This window comes from Nipponia nippon, unplaced genomic scaffold (genome assembly GCF_047370975.1).
Source record: "Nipponia nippon isolate SJK-2023a ecotype South Korea unplaced genomic scaffold, ASM4737097v1 scaffold_9, whole genome shotgun sequence".
Taxonomy (NCBI): Eukaryota; Metazoa; Chordata; class Aves; order Pelecaniformes; family Threskiornithidae; genus Nipponia; species Nipponia nippon.
In genome coordinates this window covers 49,634,374-49,655,092 of record NW_028262413.1, presented here as the reverse complement: position 1 = coordinate 49,655,092, position 20,719 = coordinate 49,634,374, and the positions used below count along the sequence as shown (strand labels likewise).

The 20,719-nt window shown below is 41.9% G+C and overlaps 1 protein-coding gene across 1 annotated transcript in view; it reads right to left on the bottom strand.

Annotated features, from left to right (window-relative positions):
- Positions 1 to 20,719, bottom strand: part of IQGAP1 (IQ motif containing GTPase activating protein 1) — a 77,254-nt gene that overhangs the window by 23,909 nt on the left and 32,626 nt on the right. The window contains exons 6-16 of the mRNA XM_087743049.1: positions 19,547 to 19,614; positions 18,368 to 18,481; positions 17,786 to 17,964; positions 17,022 to 17,112; positions 16,364 to 16,527; positions 9,244 to 9,328; positions 7,933 to 8,096; positions 7,402 to 7,562; positions 6,768 to 6,892; positions 3,002 to 3,165; positions 114 to 204 (exon numbers count right to left, since the gene is read on the bottom strand). Of these exons, the coding sequence (XP_087599175.1) occupies positions 114 to 204; positions 3,002 to 3,165; positions 6,768 to 6,892; positions 7,402 to 7,562; positions 7,933 to 8,096; positions 9,244 to 9,328; positions 16,364 to 16,527; positions 17,022 to 17,112; positions 17,786 to 17,964; positions 18,368 to 18,481; positions 19,547 to 19,614 (1,406 nt within the window). The remainder of the gene's footprint in view (positions 1 to 113; positions 205 to 3,001; positions 3,166 to 6,767; positions 6,893 to 7,401; positions 7,563 to 7,932; positions 8,097 to 9,243; positions 9,329 to 16,363; positions 16,528 to 17,021; positions 17,113 to 17,785; positions 17,965 to 18,367; positions 18,482 to 19,546; positions 19,615 to 20,719) is intronic.

The following is a 20,719-nucleotide window of genomic DNA, read 5'->3' as shown; positions in this document are numbered from 1 at the left end:
TTTGATTTCCTTTTCCACATTTACATGACATTTCTAGCTCCCAACCCTTCCTTAAGTAACCAGTATTTGGTTGATAATGGGGATTAATTGCAATATTGTGTGACAATACTTACATCTCTCCGACTCCTCTGTGTCCTTGTTAGCCTTATGAATCCCGTCCTGAATTTCATCTAGCCAAAGTACAGCCGTTTCATCCTGTGTGTCCTGAAGAGAATACAATGAGAAAAATACACACGGCGTGAGGAGAACAGCATCGCTATTTTTGCAAAGTAAAATAACCCGTACCCAACAATAGCCAATATAGCAGTCTTCTGTATCAGAGGGAATAAGAAATTTTTCAGTCTTTCTAATTGACTCCAACACAAGGACATCATGTGCATTTGTGACTAGTAGAGACTACTATGGCATTACCAGACTCAATACCTCCTCCCAGTCAAAAACACTTTTCAGGAAACAGAACGAAGAAGAAATTCTGTCAATGGGAATCACTCTGATAAGCAAAGAGAACACAAGGCCAAGGACTTGGTACTGGTTAGTCCTAAAGCCGTACTTGCTAAGAGGACGTGACTTCCCAGGAACACAAGTTAGTCCTTCGACAGAACATGGCTACAAAGAGTTCCTAGAACAAAAAGCTGCCGATGCACGTCTGTGCGCAGAAGCTAAACACTCGCGGGTAACTAACGCCACACCAGGCTCTTCTCGTCCCTGCCCACGAAAGTTCACAAGCCTGTACAAACTAACAAACCAAAAAGCGTTGTGCATATTGTGGCTCGGTGTACACGCACAACAGTCGAAGCCACATTTTAAGCCTTTGGTTTAACAGAGTGCTCGTCAAGGAGCAGTGATCGCACAGTGTCCTGTATTTTGGCTGGGATTTGAAGAAATCTTATCAACTAATGTTACATGCAGAAATTCGAGAAGAGGAAAGAGACAAGTGTTTAGCAGGTCCCAAAATACACATAAAGAACAATAATCCAGCGGTTGCCAAGCACAGCTTCTCCCCACCCACCGTTGCTTCCTGTAGGTAACTACTGAAAGAAATGCTGAGACACAACTGCCACCCCTCTGACAACTCTCCGCATACAAACAGAGCACAGGAAACATTTACTGCTGGTATGGAATAACAATCACACTGCACAGAAGAGCCACTATTTACAGTGTTCAAGAGCTTTAGGGGCAGACTGAAAATGAACGTTTCCTTACATGCCATCCACATTTTTCCCACTGTTTTGGTGGGTCTGAAACTTAACGATATTTCCTTCAAGAGACTAACATGTCTTTCGCAGGCAGATTTCATCTGAAAGCCTGGACAGTCCCACGAGAGTACCAGCAACAGGAAAATCCTTGTCCAGGGAGTGGGGGAGAATAATCAAAGAAACAACGTCCTCTACTGTAATCTCTACCAGCAGAAGTCAACGCAAAGACTACCAAAACCATCCTGTGCTTTTCTACAGATTTACTGTTGCAGGCTTTCTGGAAGGTACGCACAGTGCAACATACTACAGGGTCTACTGTTGTTCTCTCTCTCCACTCATCATCTGAGAAACATGCATCATACGGCGCTCCCCATTCGCATAAGCAACTGAGCAACGTCCTGTGGTGAACTACAGTCCCTCTCAGCCCTAAGGTACAGAAATCACTAGTTAGTAAGTAACAGTTGACTTCAGATAGTGACTATTTTTCCCCACAATGTTAGTTTATAATATGACCTTTCAATTTCTGAAATGACTGCCGTGCTGCTGGGAGGAGCCCTAAATGAACATATGCCTAAATAAGGTAATTTCACGCCAAGTGAGAAGTTACCAGCATGGCCTGGCACTGGCACAAGCTTAAGCACACACTAAAAAGAGTTCATTATTTCATTCTGACTCAGCGGGAGGAAATGCTTCAGCACAAAGTGGGTTCCTGAGGAACATTAACCCTTTCGGGGCCCTTAGGGAAGCTGCTTCATGATTTTCATCAGAAATGGGCAGAGTGTTCAGCTATTGCCATCACGTGGGTTTACCTTGAGGGAAGAAAGGGGAAAAACCAAACAAACTAGTGTTCAACACAATCTAGATCTTAGTCTCTATGAAAAATTCTGCATTGGTATTAGAGCAAATGAGCTCCACAGCAGGGAAAAAAAAAACAAACACAAACCAAAATAAAAAACACCAAAACATTCTCAAGCCACTGAAAGCAGAGATGTCTGCTACTTCTTTGTAAATAAATGAAAAAAAAAAATCAATATCCCATCCACACTACTCAAAAATTGGTTGCATACACACACACACACACACTCTCTCTCATCCTCCTTCCTAAACTCGTAAGATGAGACATGCTCTTCCTCTCCCCATCTTCACCTTTACATTTAGTCAGTTAGTGCAAGCAGCAACTATGTGCAAGTAGGTAGAAGTCCTTGGCTAATAAGAAAGACAACTGCCACTCAAAAAATGATTAGCAGTAAAAGTGTCACCAGGTGAACAACGGGCATCAGTATACATTTTGCTAATAGCATGTATTTTGCTTCATTTCTTTTTTCTAATTTATCACTTAACAGATTTTTCCACTTTCAGAAACCTTCTTTTTGCCATATATAACTATGCCTATAACTACATTTAACAAAGAACACATAAAAAATACTTAAGCTTGCAGGAAACTTGCATTCAGAAGTTCAGAACTCCTAGAATGAACATGGTCTCCTTGCAAAAACAGGTGAGGCACATTATTTCTCTGAAACAAGATACACATCTCATTCTGGGCCCAGGATTAGCTGTAGCAAGCCATCTCATGCAGTTAATATCCTTATACCCATCTCTGTAGTTCATGAAGACTCATACAGCCTGGCTGCAAATCTCTTTTTCTAGTACAGAAAGATCCAAACTAACTGGGTAAGATCAGTTGATGGTATGCAGATGCCCAGCTCTCCACTTCCAGTTTTGATTCCTGGCTTTCAGGACCAGTAATATGCCCATTACACAGACGTAAAGGTTTTTCGAGAGCTGCATTTAATTGCACTCACCTGTGCTTTCTCTCTCTTGGCTCGAAGTAGTGTATCCTGGTAATGCTGTGCTACCTTTGGGGCTACACCCTCCAATTTTGCTGCAGGTAACTGTAAGGCTTGAATAGTCTTTTTGGTGTCCCCTTCATCCAGAGCTTCATTGATAAGACCAATTGCCAAAATCCCTAGGGAGGAAGGCGTAGGGGGAAAAATACCAAGTTCCGTTTTTGGTCAACAATAATCATAAGCATTGCTTCAGAAGGAAAGTGCAGTTAGTCCTTCCTAAATCAGGTATCAGCTAACTGCAATATTTTTAACAGAAAACATTATTTAACAGTAAAGAAAGCAAGACTGTTTCTCCACCTTAAAGTAGTCATAATGCCTGGGGACTGCAATTAAAAAAAAAAAAAAAAAAAAAAAAATCGCTCAGGGAGACCACATGCAGGGACAGGACTGAGTCCTCGGACATCCAGCTCAGAGCCACAACAAGAGAATTACCAAAGCCCAAATGGCCAGAGTTCATAGGATACAGTTTTCCAAGGTTCTGGCTTCTCTAGAAAGAAATCGTCACATGAAGCTAAAGATTTGCATGGAATACCATTTAAAAATATAGTGACTTCATATTTTAGAAAACTCTTTTATTAAACATATGTAGTATTAGCTGTATTATCAGAGATGTGGATGCTATTCAAGTACAGTAAAATTTACCATTCAGCTAAATAAACAAAAATAAATATCTTATAGTTAGCTAAATGCAATCAGGGTCTACATCATATATGCACTACCTACAGCAACCATCTCCTGCGAATCACAAAGTAACTTAGGTTGAGATGGACCCTAGAGGTCATCTAATTCTATTCCCTGCTTAAAGAAAGATCAATTCAAATTGTAGTTTGATCACTACAGAACAAAGAGATCTTTTAGACAAAAGAAAGTAAGGAGCTCAGCGTGGGGATTTCCAACTTTGGTTAATGTATCCAAAGATTGTGACTTTTTCTTCTATGCAGGAGAGAGAACCACAAAGCAAAAGTTTATATGAAAAACAGAACATCTTGGGGAAGAGGTGGTATTTGGATGGAGTAGACATTAGGGAAAAATATATGTTGAGGATGCTGCAAGAACCAGGATCACTGAAATGATTGCGTGGTTTCTGTCAAAAAGCAGATACAATAACTGTTGGACTTGGGAAAAGGCACAGAATGTAAGTAGCAAATCTCTCTGATTAGGTTGCTAATATGGGCATGACAAAACTACTCCACGGAAGAGCAATATGTTACAGCTCCTCACTAGAAAGCATTTTTTAATTTGAAACTATTTACAAGGATAGTGGAAACGAAAAATATGTGCTCGTATGCCTTGAGGACCTTCTCAGACTAATTTAACTTATTCACAGACAGGAGATAAAAAGTGCCCTTGCATAAGGGCATATATGAAGCAGACCAAAGAACTAAGAAATTCCCCGTTAGAACAGCTTCTCTCATCACAAGATTTTCTGCACCTTTTTTTCCAGAATAAGGAGTGTTATAAAAAACAGGGTGTTGGGAGTACAAGAACATTTAGACTTCTGCTGTGACCTCTTACATAGAAAAGATGCTATGAAACTAGCATCTTGTGTGCGCGCACGGTGTGGGTCTGCGTTTGTGCGGTTTCAACAAATCCGCTCACGTGACCCAAACAAGGAAACCCAGTGTCTATTTGGAGATCCAGGAAACAAGTTAATCAAGATAGCAGGCTCTTAAATTAAAATTTAACCCTCTCTAGAGTATAAAGTCTTTTCAAGGTGAAATGCAACTCACCAATTACGCAACAAGAAGTGGCAGAAGACACCTGTTTGTCTCAGTGTACAATATAAACTGTATCATCACCTCCACATTTGTGGCAAATCTCTCCCCTCTTACGATGCAAGGCTTTGAGCTAAATGTTACAAAGATGGCTCGAAAGTAAATGTCACGCTACTTGCATATGCAGGAGGTTTTCAGTACTGGTCATAACCAAAAATTATGGTCCCTTAATGAAATTGAAAAAAAGTAATAGAAAATTAAATGACCTGATACGGAACCTCACAAGGATCTACCTAAGAATAAGTTTGCTTAATTGTGCTATTTTCAAGGACGACCCTACCTCCACTCTGGATTTTAAGTCAACTAATACGGTCATAGAGAAAGGAGAATTACTCCCATTTTCTGTTTTGCTGACATTTTCGTCTTTACGCTGAATCCCAGTCTTTTATCACTGCTAAAAGACACTTATTAACATAAACACTACTAAAAAATAAAAATTAAAAAAAAAAAATGCAGAACTAGAAGCACCATAGAGGTTAGGTTAACAGCCATTCACATTTCTCAGCTTGCATCAGGAATCTTTTGCTTCACGAGTATTTAAGTTTTGGTACTCGCACTTCCTGCATACACTTGTAACTTCCATGCGTTTTTGCATATTTTCCGATCAGGGATGTTTTTTGCACTTTATCAATATTTTGTATTAAAAGGCAACAGCTGTGCAGGCATATTCTTCTTCTACTGGTCAGAAGGCCAGTTATCAGTCATTTCAGCTTTTAGAGATACTGGTTTTAACAACTAGTGGTCATATGCAGTGTTAAAACAGAAAATAAAAGCTTCTAATTTCCTGACAGAACTAACTGTAAACAAAGCAATTAACCTCTTAAAAGATCAACACTTTCCATTTCAACTCTAATTTGAGATTTGGGTCCCAATATCTGGAACTCAGAATCTGAATGGCATCAAACTGATGAGATAATTAAACGTTCTTTGAAAAAAGAAAAATCTGTATGAAATGTTTTAAGCAAAAACATTTGCATACATAACTGTCGAACAGACAGCATTTCAGAATAAACTTTTTGGGGCATCTCTGTTGATTTGTCACTGAATCAAAGTAACTGCAAAAGCCTATTTCTTTGATGCAATATTTGCACTATTGATCTTCAAAGAAGCTGTAATTTGGAAGTAGCGTTAATACAGCCAGGAGTTAAAGGACCGAGAATAAGACCTGGAAAGAAATTAATCTCTCTGTTGTTCCTTCAAGCTCCTCATCCACTGTAGAAATGCATCTGACAGATCATTACATCTGAGAGTCATCAGCACAAAGATGGGTAGCTTATCTTGCATTTGCAGGTCAGATCACCCACAAATAAAGAGGGATCCTGGACTGAGTCTGTGGAACTTCCACTGAATACTGGAAAGGTAAAAAGGCCAAAGCACATTCAAAAGAAGGACTAAAAGGGAGAAGAGGAAAACCTGAACAGGGCAGAGATTGCAGCCAAAGAGAGAACAAGACTTCAAGCAAAGTAACTTCTACTGAATGCAGCAAATTAGGAAGGAGGATGGATTACTCCAAGACTGGGCCACAATTAACTCGGGAGATTTTGGTAATACTAGTTTTCATTAAATTTGAGGGATGGAAGAAAAATTAGAAAACATTCTAGGCTAATCCTAGACACTGACAGCAGACAACACATTTTGTTATCCAAAAAGAGTTGAAATTTGCATTGGAAGGATTAATACAACTGTTTGGAGATACTGATTTCAATACCACAAACACTCCTGACTGCCTGATCTCTCCATCAACAGTCCTGCTATCAAGCCTTTTATATTACAGACCACCAAATCTTTCTCACAACTAAGATCTTCCTAGATGCCTAACATATGACACAACTACAAGTCAATCGATAACTTTTTGTATTGACATGCACCTAATTGTACCTAATTTTAGCACTCCTTATGAGCTAGGATCAGTCTAGCATGAATCAAGCAGAAAAAAAAAAACTTACTTTCATGTTCTTCGTGCACAACTATGTTCACACGATCAACGCATGACTGGATATCATTCCACGTGATAAATTCATTTCCTTCTGCACGTGTTTGAGCTTTCAGCTTCATCAAATCATCAATGTATCTGCCAAAGAACAAAATCCAAAACTAACAAACATCACATCACAACAAGCTGGCCAGGGAACACACAAGACAGCGTGAGAATTGTACACAAAGTGGAAGAGGTAACGTGAGGGTTGAAACTGGAAGAAGTATGAAAAGGGGAAAGAATAGAAAGAGGAAAGGCTGAGTGCAGTACGGTCAGCCCAAATGTGAAATAATCAACAAAAGCACTAAAACACTGAATGAGGGTCCAGGGCAAAGAACAGGGTGGGTGAGCTGGTGTAGTATTAGTGACAATCTAATGGTACCACAACATGGCTTTAACGTGAAATCTGTGAGAAACCATTGAGAGACAGCACAGAAATCAGAGCAGTAAGAAACAGTAATCGCAAAACCAAGATGCAAGTGACGTGACAGATTAAATCAATACTGTAATAAATAATGTAGAAAGAATGTAAGGGGGGGGGGAATTCAAGAAGTCACAGAATATAAGCAACATCAAGGACAGACATGATTCCTTGAAATATCCACCTCTGAGAGTTCTCATCCTCAATGTTTGTAAGCCCTGTGACAGGACTGCTCAGTTGTTTCCACACTGTATTCACATCCCCTGAATCCAAAGCCCTATTAATCAGGGCCACAGAAGACAGCATCTCTACAGCAACAGATAATTCTGGATGGGTGAGGTTACCCTGCATACAAAGAGGACAACAAATTAATTCCGCTCACTCTTTACAAACTATTGCTGCACACAGAACACAGAATAGAGTAGTTGTCAGAACAGACATATAACAAAGCAAAGGGACAACCTTTATGACGTAGAAATAGAAAGATGAGTATCATAAAGCTAGAACAGCAAGTAAGAGATTAAAGTAGAATCTTACAGGGCCAAGTAGCTCAAGATTTAGGGATTAAACTTCACATCAGAACAGACTGAACACCAAAGCAGTTCTATGAAGACTCAAGACAGGTTTGTTCCAGAGAACGCATTTAACAAAACAGACAAGGTAGACCCGGTGATCCATGCCAACTTCCAGAAATAAGAGAGAACGTGGTACTTACTTCAGGGCTCTGTTGCTGCAAGGTGGCCAGCTCCCTTTGGTAAAGATCTGCAGCAAATGCATAAACCTCTGGTAACTGGGCCTCTGGATTCATAATTTCTGCCACAGTCTTCTCAGCATCACCCATTCGAATTGCAGAATTAATTCTGGCCACTGCTGCCAGCCCTAGAAGGTCAAAGAGATAGCACAAAGAATGAGGAAGGCAGACAGCTGAGTCCCCAGTAATAAAAGCACTTTTATTCTACTCAATAATCAGACACCTAACAAGAAAAAGAGTAATTGCCTTAGCTGCAGGAAATGAGTGAAGCTTTCTGATCCATACTTCCCCAGTTAGTCTTCCATTACTGCAGACAACTAAAATACATAATGCCTTCTTTAAAATAAAGCTCATGTTTAAAACCAGTTCACCTTTTTGCCTGGTTACCAAAGGATTGCTTCACCATTTCAGTCTTCTGATAGTAAGAAGCCTCATAATTGCAAACTTTTGGATGGATGAGTAGTAGCAACTTTTTCTTCCTGTCTACGTCTATTCTGCATCTATCCTGCTCAAGGCAGTAACAGGCACTCTATAGTGGGTACACGTTGGCTAACTTTAAAATAGCACAAGTAGGTGAACAAATGCCGAGCTCCATGCTGAACAAGTAAGGTACTTCGAAGGCAGCCTCCTAGTTATTAGGCATTCACTGTTTCCCTCTTGTATTCTAAACCCTCTCTCCCCAGATCTCTAGTAGTCTCCTTTCTACCTATTACAAATTGAACTAATTGCTCCTGCACAGCCAGGACTGAACATTCTTCTCCAGAGAAGAGCTCTGCATGATGTCAGAAGCATCAATCAAAAAACAATCAGCCACCGTGATCTGCATTTTATTTGCTACCTGATATTCAGAAACAGTTAAAGGTTCTGTAGCTCAAACCAAGTAAGATTTATGTCAATGGTCAGCAGGTAACCTAGCTTTCACACCTCATGGAGCAATCCAGATTTCCTTCACAGATTCATAGCACAAAAACTCATACAAGCATTCTAGAAAAAGAGGTTATTTAAGGTTGATGCAAAAGTTCCATGTTTCTTAATATTTTAAATTATATGCTGGTATCTCCAGCAGTATTATAAGAGCTGGATAAAAGACACTACAAATAATCAGGGCAACCATCTCTCTTTAATGTTCTTAGCAGCCATGAAGTACTTAAAGAACATTCATAACTGTTTGAGAGAGACCTCATGTATCCCCACGTAGACCCAAATATTGTGCTGTCTCGTCCTTTTGGTCACATCCATGGTCACTCTGCTGCAATAATTTCTACTGATCCTTACTTTGCTGATACTGTTGTGCTGCCCTGTTAGCAGCATCCACTCCCAACTGCAACTCTTCCTTCTGCAGAGGACCTGTAAGGCCAGCCTGAAGAAAAAAAAAGAAACCAGGAAGGTGAAACGATGTCAGCTTATTCACTTCAAATAGCTCAATAAAAAGAAAAAAAAACCCCAGCTTTTCCTTAAAACACTCTAATGCCACATAGCTGCTGCAAACAAAGAATGCCACACATGTGAGGAAGACAGAAATTACTCATCAGATTCTCAGTTCATATGCTGAAAGACTGTATGTTTACAACCTGATCCCTTTTAGAGTATTAGAAGTGCAGACCCATGAACGCAGCAATTAAAGCGAAGACCCAGCTTCCAAAATTATAAAACATTTAAGACAAAGGGGACAATTTTGTGGGAAAAGACTCCCTGTACATGAGCTGCATGCTGGAGTGAAATTAGTACTTGTGTAGTTTGCCATGAAATGACACATTAATTAATGTTCCATTTTACCTCTGAGCAACAAAAGAGCTAGCAGAACATCAAAAATGGACAACATGCAGTTTTGGCTTACACATACATGCTTCCTGGACTATACGGTACAAGTGAATACAAATAGAAAGCAAGACTGAGCGACTGGGGAGCAGGAGGGCTTGAATAACTTGGGTAGTAGCCAAACAGGTCATGACCCTTTGTATAGTTCACACAGTAAAGACGGTAATTCTCCAAAAGCACCAACAGACCACATTTAGCTAACAAGACTTTTCAATCACATTCTGGAAGAACGTGCAATCTGACTTCGTAGTTTAGAAAACAGCTGAACTTGGGTTTTGCGGCTACTAAAAATCTTGGTAAAAAAATCTTCCCAGTCCTATTTCATCCCTAGAGACATCTTTGGACAACTACGGAGAGTTTCTGCCACACTAAAGCTTCACAGGACTTTTTAAAAAGCCCCCCCTTTTCCTGTTTTATCTTAATTGTAGGTCCCAAGAAACATAGCTTGTGAAGATCTTTCTTCAAGAGGCAAGTGACAAATCTTCTGAATAGCAACGGCTGCAGGGCTAAGTCTGTGCTGTAGAAGTCCTCACACCCCCACAGAAGGTTACAACAGCATTACACACATCCTTCAGCTCCATCATTCACGCAGAATCCCAGGTAAGGAACGCTCACAAAGCATAGCGGTACGCTGGCTGGTGGAAAGAGTATCCCAAACCAGCACATTCACTGGAAAGAATTATTCTCTAAGGAGCATCGTTTAGCTATTGACCAAACAAATTTTGCATCACACCCAACAAAACAAAAAACAAACAAAAAAACCCAAAACACACAAAATAAAAATAAATAAATAAAACGATCAAGAGTGGTTCTGAATTATTGCTGTATGCCATTCAGATTGAGGGATCCTTCTGAACACAAAAAAGCTGCACTCCAGCAGACAAAGCTGTAATAGTCTACAAAAAAAAGGTATTATATACCTATATCTATCTATCTATCTATCTCCACATATATTGAGGCAGACAGATTTTGAGGGGGTTCAGGGAAGAAGACATGTTAAGTTAGTAGAAATGTAGGTCCTAATGAGCCTTATCCAGAGACTGTCCAAAGTGAGAGAATATATCAGGTCACAGGAGATGGGTACAGTCACGCAGCCAGGCAGCTCCCATTGCAACTGCATTCCGTCCTGCTCCATAATACGTTATAGAGCAGGTGAGGAGTTGAATGAGCTGTGCTAAAGTCTGACACCAAAAGGATAGGGACCCTGTTTGAAAGCTGTTTCCTAGTTAGGTGATACAACTGAGTCCCAGAAACTTTAAGGTAGAGAGTTTCTTCAGCCCCAGAAAGGTACAAGTTGTAAGGGAGACTGCTGAAAATGACAGAATCACAGAATAGTCAATGGTAGAAGGAATCTCTGGAAATAGTCTAGTTCAAACCCCTGCTCTAGAGCAGCTTACCCAGGACCTCTGCAGAAAAGGACCTGAGGGTCCTGGTGGACACCAAGTTGAACATGAGCGAGCAAAGTGCCCTGGCAGCAAATAGGGCTAATGGTAGTGTAGGCTGCATTAGGAGGACTGTTGCCAGCAGGTCGAGGGAGATGGCCCTTCCCCTCTACTCAGCACTGGTGAGGCCACACCTGCAGTACTGTGTCCAGTTCTGGGCTCCCCAGCACAAGAGAGCCACGGACATACTGGAGAGAGCTGAAGGAAGGGTCACTAAGATGATTAATGGACTAGAGCGTCTCTCCTACGAGGAAAGGCTGAGAGAGCTGGGACTGTTCAGCCTCGAGAAGAGAAGGCTCCAGGGCAACCTCAGCAATGTGTGCAGCTATCTGAAGGGAGGGTGCAAAGAAGATGAAGCCAGGCTCTTTTCGGTGGTGCCCCATGACAGGACAAGAGGCAACTGGCACAAACTGAACCACAGGAGGGTCCCTCTGAACATCAGGAAACACTTTATTTACTGTGAGGGTGACCGCGGAGTGGCACAAGCTGTCCAGAGAAGTTGTGGAGTCTCCACCCTTGGGAGATATTTGAAAGCCATCTGGACGTGATCCTGAGCAACCAGCTCTAGGAGGCCCTGCTTGAGCAAGTGGGTTGGACAAGACGAGCTAACTCAAGACATCCCTTCTAGCCTCAACCATTCTGTGACTCTGTGTTCAGTTGAGCTTTGAGTATATCCAAGGACAGAGACTCCACAAGCTCTCTGGTCAACTTGTTCCAGTGTTTGATCACCCTTGGTAAAAAAAACTTTTTTCTTACGCTTAAACAGAATTTCCTGAATTTCAACTTGTGCCCATTGCATTTTATACTGTCACTCTGCACCACTGAGAAGTATCTGTCTGAGTCTTCTTTATTCCCTCTGATCAGTTATTTGAGAGCCTTCTTTTCCCAAGGCTCAGTAATCCCAGCTTTCTCAGCCTCTCCTAATAAGTCAGGTGCTCCGAGCCCTTAATCGGTTTCTCAGCCCTCACTAGACTTGCTGCAGTATGTCCATGTCTCTTGTCCTGCGGAGCCTCAGAACTGGGTGCAGTACTCCAGCTGCGGTCTTCAACAGCATCGGATCACCTCCTTCGGCCTGCTGACAGCATTCTTCCTAATGCATCCCAGGACACTGCTGGCTTCCTCTACCACAAGGGTATAATCCTGGCTCTTAGTCAAGTCATTGCCTACCGGGACCCCATATCCTTCTTTGCAAAGCTGCCTTCCAGCCAATCTATCCCCAGTCTGTACTTGTGCATGAGGTTATTCCTCCCCCAGGTAAAGGGCTTAGCATTTGTCTTTGTTGAACTTCATGAGATTCTTAATGGCCTATTTCTCCAACCTGATGAGATCCCTCTGAACAGCAGCACAACCATCTGGCTGCTTCTCCCTGTTTTGTATCATCTGCAAACTTACAAAGGTTTAAATGGATGTTAAATAGTATTTGCTTCAGTACCAATCCTTGGGGTACACCACTAGTGACCAGCTTCCAGCTGGATATCATGCTGTTAATCACAACCCTTTGAGCCTGATAGTTCGGCTAGTTTTCAGTCTACCTCACTGTTCACTTACTTAGCCCATGCCTCAGCAGTTTGCCTGACGATATTATGGGATAGTCTCAAAAGCCTTGCTGAAGTCAAGATAAACATCCATTGCTCTCCTCTCATCCACCAAGCCAGTCATCTCATTGTAGAAGGCTGTTAGATTGGTCGAGCATGATTTCCCTTTCAAAAATCAACACTGACCACTCCTAACCACTTTCTTGTCCTTCACGTATTTGGTAATTGTTTCCAGGATTATTTGCTCCATCATCCTCCCAGAGATTGAGCCAAGACTGACAGACCTATAATTCCCTAGATTCTCCTTCTTGCCCTTCTTCAAGATAGGAAAGACATTCACTCTCTAGTCCCTAGGAACCTCCCCTGATCTCTCTCAACTCTTAGACACTGCCTAGAGTGGCCTCACAATCACACAGGCCAGCTCCCTCAGCACTCACGAATGCAGCCCACCAGCTCCCTTCTCCAAGTTGTTTAAATGGTCCCTAACTTGATCCTCCTCTACTGAGGGGTAAGTCTTCCTTGTTCTGTATTTTCCTACTGGTCTCAGAGGCCTGGGATTCCCAAGAGAAAACCTTATCCGTAAAGTAAGAGGCAAGGAAGGTACTCGGTACCACAACCTTTGTGGTCACCTGCTCCCCTGCCCCATTCAGCAGCAGTCCCAAATTTTCCCTAATCTTCCTTTTGCTGCCGATATATCTACATTAAAGTCATTCTTGTTGCCCTTCACGTTCCCTGTTAGATTCAGGTCCAGTTGGGCTTAGGCTTTCTTAACCCCACCCTACATGCTGAGACAGCATCTCTATATTGCTGCTGAGTCACCTGACCCTGCTCCCATCCACCTCTTGTATGCTTCCTTTTTCTGTTTGAGCTTTGTGGGAAGTTCTTTCGTTCATCCATGAAGGCCTCCTGCCACTTTTGCCTGACTTTCTGCTCATTAAGATAGGCCATTCTCAAGCTTGGAGGAGGCGATCCTTGGAAAGTCACTGAGCTCTTCTGGACCTCTCTTCCAGGACCATAGTCCGCAAGATTCTTCCAAACAGATCTGCAAACTGGTCTTTAGGCTCTCCTGAAGGCCAGGGCTGTGATCCCACTTTCTACCTAGTTCCCTCCTCTCAGGATCCTCAATAGTCACTGCACCCAAGGCTGCCCCTGACCTTCCCATCTCCAACCACTTCTTTGTTGTCTGTATTAGGTCCAGCAAAGGACCTTCCCTCATTGACTCCTCAGTTATGTATGCCAATAAGTTATCACCAGCACCCTCCAGAAACATCCTGGATTGCTTGTGCCCTGCTGCATTGCCCTTACAGCGCATCAGGCAGTTTGAGTCCCCCAGGAGGACTGAGGCCTGTGAACACAAGGCATCTTCCACTTGTCTGAAGGAGGCCTCATCTACTTCTTCTGCCCGATCAGGCAGTCTGCAGCACATACCCACCACAACGTTGTACACATTGGTCTGCCTGCTAATCCTGACCCATAAGCTCTCAACTGGTTCATCATACATCTCAAGGCAGAGCACCACGCATTCCAGCTGCTCTCTCACACAAAGGGCTGCTTCCCCTCATCACCACCCTGGCCTGTCCTTCCTAACAGGCCTGTGTCCAGTCCATGGCAGCACTCCAGTTCTGGCAGCTGTCCCACCACATCTCTCTGATCCCAGCGCTATCACAGCTCTGCCACTGCACACAGACCTCTAATGCCTCCTGTTCATTCCCCATGTTGCATGCATTAGTCTACAGGCACTTCAGAGAGCCACCTGGTCATGTTGACTTCCCAGCAAAAGGGTAAGAGATTCCCTTATAACACTGCTCTCATCACTTTTGTACGTAATGTAGAGGTAGATCCCCTTCAGGCCTGTCTTGTTGATTTGAGGGTGCCTCTCATCCACATGCTCTACACCCTTTGCTTGCCAACCCGGCCAACCACTTCCTCACTTGGAGACACGATCACCCTGCCGTGTTGATTCCTATGAAAAATTAGATCAGACACCTCCAACAATTTGGGAACAAACATGGTATGGGGTTTGATCACCACCCTCATTCTGTAGCGTACTGCGTAAGAAAGGTCAGCCCAGAAGCTTGGCATTTGCTGACTTAACAGAAAACCAAAAGGGCAGTTTTGTGAGCAAAGCGGCATGAGCGGCATTCTGAGGCTCGCTTCAGGTTTGTCAGCTCTGAGAACACACTCTGATTTGTTCTCATGCCTTTAACTGCTGTCATTAAATATGCTGAACGATGCAATACTCAGCTAAGCAGTGGCTTACCACAGTGAACTACGTAAAACTACTTGGTGCCCAACACTGAGTGTTTCCCACCTGCCAGCTCTGGTGATTTAAGACTTACACTATCCACGAGGTCTGCTCCAGTACCTGATGATTTAACAGTGGTAAGATTTAAAAGCCTTATGATAATGCATAGCTACCCTCTCCAAAAATAAACAGAAATTCAAACCTGACGTTTATTCAGGACCTCAATTTAAACGGCCAGGCCTTACTACAGATTCAGCGCTCTGACTGATTGTCGTATATTACTTCTACTCCAAACTGTGTTTCAAAGGCCCTAAGAACAAATACGTTTCTTCAGCCTCTAACTGTAATTACGCGGTCTGAACTTTTCTAGGTCTTTCTACACTCCCTACAGTACAAAAGCCATCTCATCTCCTCCTCCTCAACAGGTCTTCCAGTAGGCACTGTTGGGTCATGTCACTGCATTTTCTGCTTATGACATACAAGCACCTGTGCATCCACTACAGTACCCAAGATCTAGTTTGTTGTAACTGTATAACTGACTTGTCTGCACTTTTCCTGGATCCAAATGCATGCAGTATCTTACTTGTCTACCTTCTTGCAGCTTTAAAAAAAAAAAAAATCATTCATTAAAGAGATGCAATAGTAATAACCATCTTTGTATCAGCATATTTTTCCCTATTGACATACATGACATTGTGATAACTGAGACAATGCTGGTTTTAAAAACTATTCTGTGCATTTTATAAGCAGCATACATAAGCAGCCTGCACATAAAATCCACTGAAGAGTTGGCTTGAAACGAGAAACTAAGGTTAACCTTAGTTATAGAATCATAGAATCATTTAGGTTGGAAAAGACCCTTAAGATCATTGAGTCCAACCGTAAACCTAACACTGCCAAGTCCACCACTAAACCATGTCCCTAAGCGCCACATCTACAAATGGTGTATGGTGGGATTCTCCACAGCGAAAGCAGCATATGCTTATCTAATAGGTATTTATAAAACACAAATATCCACATTATTTGGGCGCTGACAATAGTAAAATGAGAGGGAAGATGCACCTATATTATAATAGTTCTATACCCACACACAAGTTAGTATTTTAAGGTTTGGTGAAAGTATTTTAATTATATATACATACATACAAGCATTATACTGGCCTTTCATATGCAGAGATGAAAACTAAATGATAAATATGCTTACTGTATGCTTCTGTCTCTTGGCGTTAACTTTTTCAAACCAACACTAAACTCTAATGCAGGTATATAGCAAGCAATTAGTATACAGTGCTATGGGGGGGGGGGGGGGGGGGGGGGAAGCCTCATGAATCAGGGTAATCTAGACTTTTCCATACCTCCTGTTTCTGTTGTCTATCACTCAAAAACTGTTTGAAATACCAGTCGCAATTTTCTCGTAGCAATCCTCGCAGTCCCAGGGCTGGTGTTGCCAAAGCTTCATACAGTGCTAACGCATCTCCTTGTTCCAAAGCCAGGTCAATCTTTGATATGGCTGCATGTGCTAGCAACAGTAAAGCAGAGTTTTGAGAAACATTAAATGAAGCCCTGTGGTTTATATAACCTACTGTTCAGAAAGAAATACTCTTAGACCCGATGGATAGCAAGTTATGTATGTAACCCGAATGGAAGACTTCCAAAGTCAATGCAAAGTAGTACTTGAAAAAAAGGTGCTGAAGGTTGCAAATAGCATGCATTACTCATGACGAACTGGGGCTGGGGGGGGGGGGGGGGGGGGGGGGGGGGCAGGCAATGACAGGGACAATCCATTTCCTAAAGGAAGGGCAACAGAAGTCAAAATTAATTTAGCTTACGAGTAATGTACTAATAATGAGTAAAAAAACCCAACCAAACAAAAGAAACCACCACCAAAAAAACCCACAAAAACAGGGGAGCTGCTGTCCACTTTTGTTAGCATTACAGAAAGCAAGGAGCAGCACAGGCATTGCTTTTAAGTGCCCTTTTAAATTAAGACTATTACTTTAGCATGATACCTACCGTTCACTTTATTGATGTTTCCCTGAATCTCAGCTTGAGTCAGAAGTTCTTCATACACATCTCTCTCTCTCTCTGAATTTTCTGAGGCAATCTGAAGATGAAATAAAAACTAATCAGTGTTTCTACAGGTTTTTTTGCGCTCATAGATCTTCTCATTGAAAAGGTCAGGGAGGCTAACTCTATATCTATATAGAGCTGTGATAGGTCATAGATAGGCTACTTCTACACATGCAAAAAGAAGCCCTAGAAGTAAATACATATAAAGTAAGTATACTTACCCTCTGATACAGACAGCCTAGAAACACCTTATTTCAATGTAATGGCTCTATATGAACACAGTAGAGCTCCAGAACGCAGAAAGCAGTACACATAGCTAGGCATTTGATATACAGCGTTCTAAACCACTGACCCCTTCTGAGAGCATGAGTCCGTTTTGCTCATCATTTTATTGTTAGGAAAACGTATCTGTACTGTATGAAAATAGAGGAACAGCATTCCCAACATAGAAAGGCTGACATGAATTCTGTATCTATGCGGCCCGTATTTCAGACAGCTGAACAAAGTAACACAGCTGACTGCTGCCTGTCTTCTACAATAGGAAGACACATTACTGGGCAACATATTAGAATACCACCAGGAGTAAATTCACCTAACACTATACATACAGGACTGTAATGCACATTCTGTGAATTCCCCATAGTTGACACTGCAATACAAAATTGCAGGGTATGCAAATAGATGGTTTGAAAGAAGAATTGATCTACCCTATTTTTAGCATTCTCCATCTTGTCTTGCTTTGCTCTGTAGAGTGTGTCTTGGTAAGTGGATTCCAGTTGATCATCAAGATTTATTAGCATGGCATTAGGGTTCTTCATTGCCATAAGAGTGTCAGCTGGAACCTGATGGTCGATTGCTTCATTAATGGCAATGACAGCAGCATGCACTGAAAAACAAGTCACAGTCTGCCAGTTAGTCCCAAACACAACAGCTCTGTTAAAAACTGAGAACTTAACTGGAAAGAGCAGAAGAATTATCTGGAAATTAAGTGGAAATCAAAAGAATTATCGAAGTCCCTCTCATTCTATCGTGGCTTTGTGTTCTTGACAAAAAGCGGCAGCCTACTTCCTAGTACAATACAATAGCTAGTCAAATCATCGGGTTCCAGAAAGAAGAGAAGAGAAGAATACACAAGGGCAAGAAGAAAATCCTCCTCCCAGTCTTCCAAAAGGCCTATTGAAAGGACTGTACTGTCTTACAACAGGGGGCATTAAAACCAACACTTTTTAAAAAAAAAAAAATCTGCTGATTTGAATAATCACATAAAATGACACTTCATTTTTCCTTACATGCCGCTTCATCCACAGAAAGTTCATTTGCAAGAATTCCTCCAATCTTGCTGAAGGCAGGCATCTGAATACCATACTTCTCCAGTTCAAGCCTCATGTTACTGATTTCCTCCTCTGAAACAGACATAAAAGCATGCAGGCTTAACAAGTTTTATGCAGACTTAAGCACATTAGGAATCAGCACTGCTATACAAACTGCTGCTACAAAAAAAATTCGGATAGCTACAATAAATGACAATTACTGTTTAAATAATACTTTTTATATAACTCAGTAAGTGAAACAAAAGAAATGGAAACCGACAGGCATTTTGCACACTTTCCTAAAAATCTACATTTCTCCCAGAAACTCATATGGGAATATTCTGTAGTCTTTCTCACTAGAAAACAACACCTGACTCTCATGAGAAGCTGGAAACACTCCATCATTCTGAGGTGCCTCAACTATGGCTACCAACAGGTCAGGAAAATGCACAGGCGGTGTTTTAGTATTCTCTTTTCCCCGCAGAGAGACTATGGTGAGAAAAGCCAATGGAGGATAGAGACAAGCTGTTGCTAAATGCCACACAACTCAAAAAGACGGTTGATAGTTTAGCATTTTATAGGTACAACCAACAACTGTTTTGCAGGAAAATAAAGTTTATACACCTTTTAAATCAGATGCACGCCCTCACACAGGAACCACACCAATGCAAAACACAGAATTTGACACTTTTGCAAAAATCAGGGAACTGAAACCCTGAGGAGGCATGTGGACATTAGCCTCTGTGCTGGAATCTCCTGCAGCAGATCAGCTGGCGTACTCTTCTTCAGCTGATGGCACCTCTACTTTAAACTGCCAAGGGAGGTCAGAACCGCTTACCAAGTTCCAAACTGAAACCTCTGCCGAGGGATGAAGGCAAGGTTTGAGCATCTTAACAACAGTGGCAAAAAAGTTAAGGGGCTGTTATTTGCAACAGTAATGATTAGCGAACCGATGGCTATTTAACAGCCTGGCTCAGAAGCAACCAAATCAAACCTTTTTCTTAAATTACTAGAACTACTCACAGCCATTAATTTTGAATTTAATTTGCATTTAGGATATCAACAGTAACAATCCTTTAATTATCTATACAATGTCTAGTAGAGTCTGAGATAAAGGCAGCACGCATCAGCACTTTTTTTTTTTTTTTTTTTTTTTACCTGTGAAGTCCACCTTCCCATATAAATCCTGAATCTGGGGGGCAAGACCCAGTTTGAACAAGTACAGGCTAGAAAAGAAAATAAGCAAATAATTAGATCAAGTAATTTTTCCTTGTGGTTCTGACAATGACACAGATAATTTTAGGAGATATGGATTCAAGAAGCCACTCAGATAAGCCAACGTAACAGCTCATAATCATCAAGAGGATGAGCTGACTCCTCTCTTCCCCCCTCAGATGCACAAAACTGGTCTACCACTCTGAAGTCTTCACAGAATTACAGAATGGTTGAGGCTAGAAGGGCGCTCTCAAGTTTGTGCTGTTCAAGCTCCCTCCTCAAACAAGGTCACGTAGGACCAGGTTGCCCAGGATCACATCCAGATGGCTTTCAAATATCTCCCAAGGGTGGAGACTCCACAACTTCTCTGGACAGCTTGTGCCACTCCGCGGTCACCCTCACAGTAAATAAAGTGTTTCCTGATGTTCAGAGGGACCCTCCTGTGGTTCAGTTTGTGCCAGTTGCCTCTTGTCCTGTCATGGGGCACCACCGAAAAGAGCCTGGCTTCATCTTCTTTGCACCCTCCCTTCAGATAGCTGCACACATTGCTGAGGTTGCCCTGGAGCCTTCTCTTCTCGAGGCTGAACAGTCCCAGCTCTCTCAGCCTTTCCTCGTAGGAGAGACGCTCTAGTCCATTAATCATCTTAGTGACCCTTCCTTCAGCTCTCTCCAGTATGTCCGTGGCTCTCTTGTGCTGGGAAGCCCAGAACTGGACACAGTACTGCAGGTGTGGCCTCACCAGTGCTGAGTAGGGGGGAAGTATTCACTACGCCGATTTGACTTACTAAAATGGTGTTAATGTATTCACTTGGAGCCTGACTAGAAATGGAACTGCTACAAAGGAGGGATGAAACCATACATCTAAGGACAAATGGGACTGGGGAAACAGAAGCAACTCCTCTCCTTTTTGCCTGTCGTGCCGGCTCAGCACAGATCATGGAAATGTACCCTCTATTAAAATATCTGATTATACAGCAACACTAAAAATAAACTATTAATAAAGTAAATATCCATTCCTCCCGTAAACTGAGTTTTAATGCAATTGGAAAATAGAGGGTAAGCAATTCCACCTTTTCACATGACCTCAATGTGTCAAATCTAAATCTCCAATCTTTA